Source organism: Rhea americana, unplaced genomic scaffold, assembly GCF_003343005.1.
Source record: "Rhea americana isolate MKP2758 unplaced genomic scaffold, rheAme1 scaffold_204, whole genome shotgun sequence".
Classification (NCBI taxonomy): domain Eukaryota; kingdom Metazoa; phylum Chordata; class Aves; order Rheiformes; family Rheidae; genus Rhea; species Rhea americana.
The window spans coordinates 399656-402417 of record NW_028186195.1 but is presented as its reverse complement, the minus strand read 5'-3'; the positions used below and the strand labels follow the sequence as shown (position 1 = coordinate 402417).

General features: G+C 71.9%; 1 protein-coding gene across 1 annotated transcript; it reads left to right on the top strand.

Annotated features, from left to right (window-relative positions):
* Positions 1-1909: 1909 nt before the first annotated feature.
* Positions 1910-2731, top strand: LOC146596265 (uncharacterized). Its single transcript, XM_085304187.1, has 3 exons — positions 1910-2082; positions 2164-2235; positions 2567-2731. The coding sequence occupies exons 1-3, from the start codon at positions 1928-1930 to the stop codon at positions 2640-2642; spliced, it is 303 nt and encodes a 100-aa protein (XP_085160313.1). The 5' UTR covers positions 1910-1927; the 3' UTR covers positions 2643-2731.
* Positions 2732-2762: the final 31 nt, after the last annotated feature.

The following is a 2762-nucleotide window of genomic DNA, read 5'->3' as shown; positions in this document are numbered from 1 at the left end:
CGCTGGAGCTGGGCAGATGCAGGGCGTGCTGAAGCCAGCTGGATGAGGCGTCAAGCTGGAGCTGGCCGGGTGCGAGCTGTGCGTGCCAGAGCTGGCTGGACACGGGGCACGTGCTGGAGCCGGCTAGATGTGGGACATGCATGCCAGAGCCGGCTGGATGTGAGGGGTGTGTGCCGGAGTCCGCTGGGCGGGAGCTGTGTGTGCCGGAGTCGGCGGGACGCAGCGCAGAGCGTGTGCTGGAGCCGGCTGGGTGCAAAGCACAGGGTGCAGGGCACTGAAGGCCCCGGGACGGCTCCGCTTCAGCCCCATCCCTGCCGGATGGCTCCCCGGGGCTGGTAAGGGGCTCGGCTCGGCTGAGCCTGTCCCCGAGGCTTTCGCCGGGGTCGCACCGTGTCCCTGGCAGTGCGGCTGTGCCGGAGGCCAGACGGAGCCCGTTCACAGCAGTGTGAGGTGCTGGCAGAGCCACGGCAGCAGGTATCGCAGGAAAAGAAACCGAGAGGTGCAGGGGCGAGAAGCACTGCACATCGCCGCCGCCAGCCAAGGGTTAACATTCGTCCCGTGAATGTTCCCGGCTCGACTCCGGCTCCCTCCGCTAGCGGGTCCGGGAAAGCAAACACGGGTCAGTTGTTTGTGTTGGCCGAGCGGGGCCTGGCCCGGGATGAGGTCACCCGGCAATGCGTCACGGCGCCTTTTCATACTCCGAATTTTGAACCGGCCCTCGCGGTGCTTGGCCGCCCGGAGGGAGCGAGCTCCCCGGCGAGGACGGGGTGCTGCCGGGGTGCCCGGGGCCGCCGTGGCCTCGGAGCTGCTCTCCGGCGGCCGTGGGCACGGCAGGCGACGGCGGATCCCTTGCAGACGAGAGTAGAGCCAGGGGCAGAGTCAAACGCCCGCGGTGTTAGGGTCTGGGGAACGGTGCCGAGGGGGAAGCCCCAGGCCGGGGCGGTGGGCTTTGCCCCCGTGCCGCAGGCCCGGCCGCTCGGCCGGATGCGTGGCAGCGCCGCACCGCAAGCGCAGCTTGCAGCGCTCGTAGCGGAGCCGGCCGCCTGCAGGCAAAGCCTCCTCCTTCGCCAGGCAGGCGAAGCCTCCTCCGCGGCCTGGCCCGGCTGCGCCCCTCCTGCGGCATCGTTCAGGGTAGCTCAGGGCCCAAGCGAGCCGTTTGCATGAGTTTTTGTCCACGGGTTGCGTGGAAGTGAGCTTGCAGTTTGCCGGGGGAGGGACAGGMCCCTCGCTGGCAGCACCCCGTTCTGCGGGGAGGGGTTTGCACCGCTCCTCTCCCCCCCTGCGTCCTTCCAAGGACCCCGTCTAATGATTTTAGGGACTGAAATCGTCGCTGTCCCTGGAAAAAGCAAGGCACAGCRTTGGTTGCTAGAGCCGGGCTGAGATGGGGTGCGGGAGGGGTGCGGGCCGTGCCGCGGCCGGAGCCGCCGCCGCCCCGGCGCATGCCTGTCGTGCCTCTGATTAGATAYGTGCCCCAAACGAGCTAATAAGCCAAACGCGTTTGTTCCGGGCCGCGCGGCGAGCAAAGCCCTTCCGCGGCCGCGCTGACAGTTGCGGCGTGCTCTTATCGCGCGGCCGCGATAACCCGCCGCGGATGAGGCTGCTGCAGAGCCAGCCGTGCCCGCGGGCGGGAGCTCTGCGCCGCGGGGCTCCCGGGCCCGCGCCGCCCGCTCCCGCAGGCCTTGCCCGGCTCGGGCCGCGGTGCAGCGCCGGCAGAGCGGAGGGACGCAGCGCGCCGGGGGCCCGTGTCCCCGCCGTGTCCCCTCCGCCAGCAGGGAGCCGAGTGCTTTCCCCGCTTCCCCTTGGAGAGATAATGAGAGGGAAATGGGACGGAAAGCTGCTAACGAGGGTCCCGCGGGGCGCCGCGCGGCGCTGGCGGGGAGGGACGGGAGCCCGGGCMGGGCTCTGGGGGATCGGGGCACCTTCCTGCATGCTCCCCGTCCCGGGGCGGGGGTCCCGCCGGGGCCGGGCTGCCCTGCTCTGCACGCTCAGCGCCTGTGCGTCTCCCCGCAGGGACCTGAAGAACAACCTCATCAGCACGGTGCAGCCGGGCGCCTTCCTCGGCCTCCCCGAACTGAGGCGGCTGTAAGTGCCGGGGCAGCCCCGCGCGGCGCGCCGGGGGCCGCGGCGGCCCCCGCGCCCACGGCCCCTCTGCTTGCTCCGCAGGGACCTCTCCAACAACCGCATCGGCTGCCTGAGCGCCAGCGTCTTCCAGGGGCTCTCCAACCTCGTCAGGCTGTAAGTAGCCGCGCGCGGGCTGGGAGACGAGCGCGGGCTGCCCCCCGCCGCCGCCGCGCCTGTGCAGGAGCTCCTTCGCGGCCGCTGAGATGCGTCCTGCTGCTCCGCGCGAGCCGAAGGCCGCCGCGGCCTCTGCCGTGGGCACAACCGGGCCCGTCGGGGCCGGGACTCCCGGGGTCCCCTCGGCGGCCGGGCTGAGCCGGGCTCTGGCCGTATGCGGCAGGGCGCTGGGACCCCCGGGCACGGCGGGGCGCCCGGGTTTGCAGAGCTGCGACGCCTCTCCCCGCGGGTCCCCGGCCGCTCCACGCCGCCTTGCTTTGCTGTCTTGCAGGAACATGTCGGGGAACATTTTCTCCAGCCTCCAGCCAGGCGTCTTCGACGAACTCCCCTCTCTGAAAGTCGTGTGAGTATGCGGCCGCTGCCGAGGCGCCTGTGCCCGTCCCCAACCGCCCGCTGGCCCCTGGGCTGCAGGCGTCGGGCGCGGAGGCGCGTCCCCTCCTCCCGGCACGCTGCGCGCGCCCGCCGCC

What these genes read in the sequence shown, in the direction of transcription:
- LOC146596265 (XM_085304187.1), top strand. Translation starts at nt 1,928, where the DNA reads ATGCTCCCCGTCCCGGGGCGGGGGTCCCGCCGGGGCCGGGCTGCCCTG. An exon ending in CTCCCCGAACTGAGGCGGCT is followed by an intron (nt 2,083 to 2,163) that starts GTAAGTGCCGGG and finishes CTTGCTCCGCAG; the next exon opens with GGACCTCTCCAACAACCGCA. An exon ending in CTCTCCAACCTCGTCAGGCT is followed by an intron (nt 2,236 to 2,566) that starts GTAAGTAGCCGC and finishes GCTGTCTTGCAG; the next exon opens with GAACATGTCGGGGAACATTT.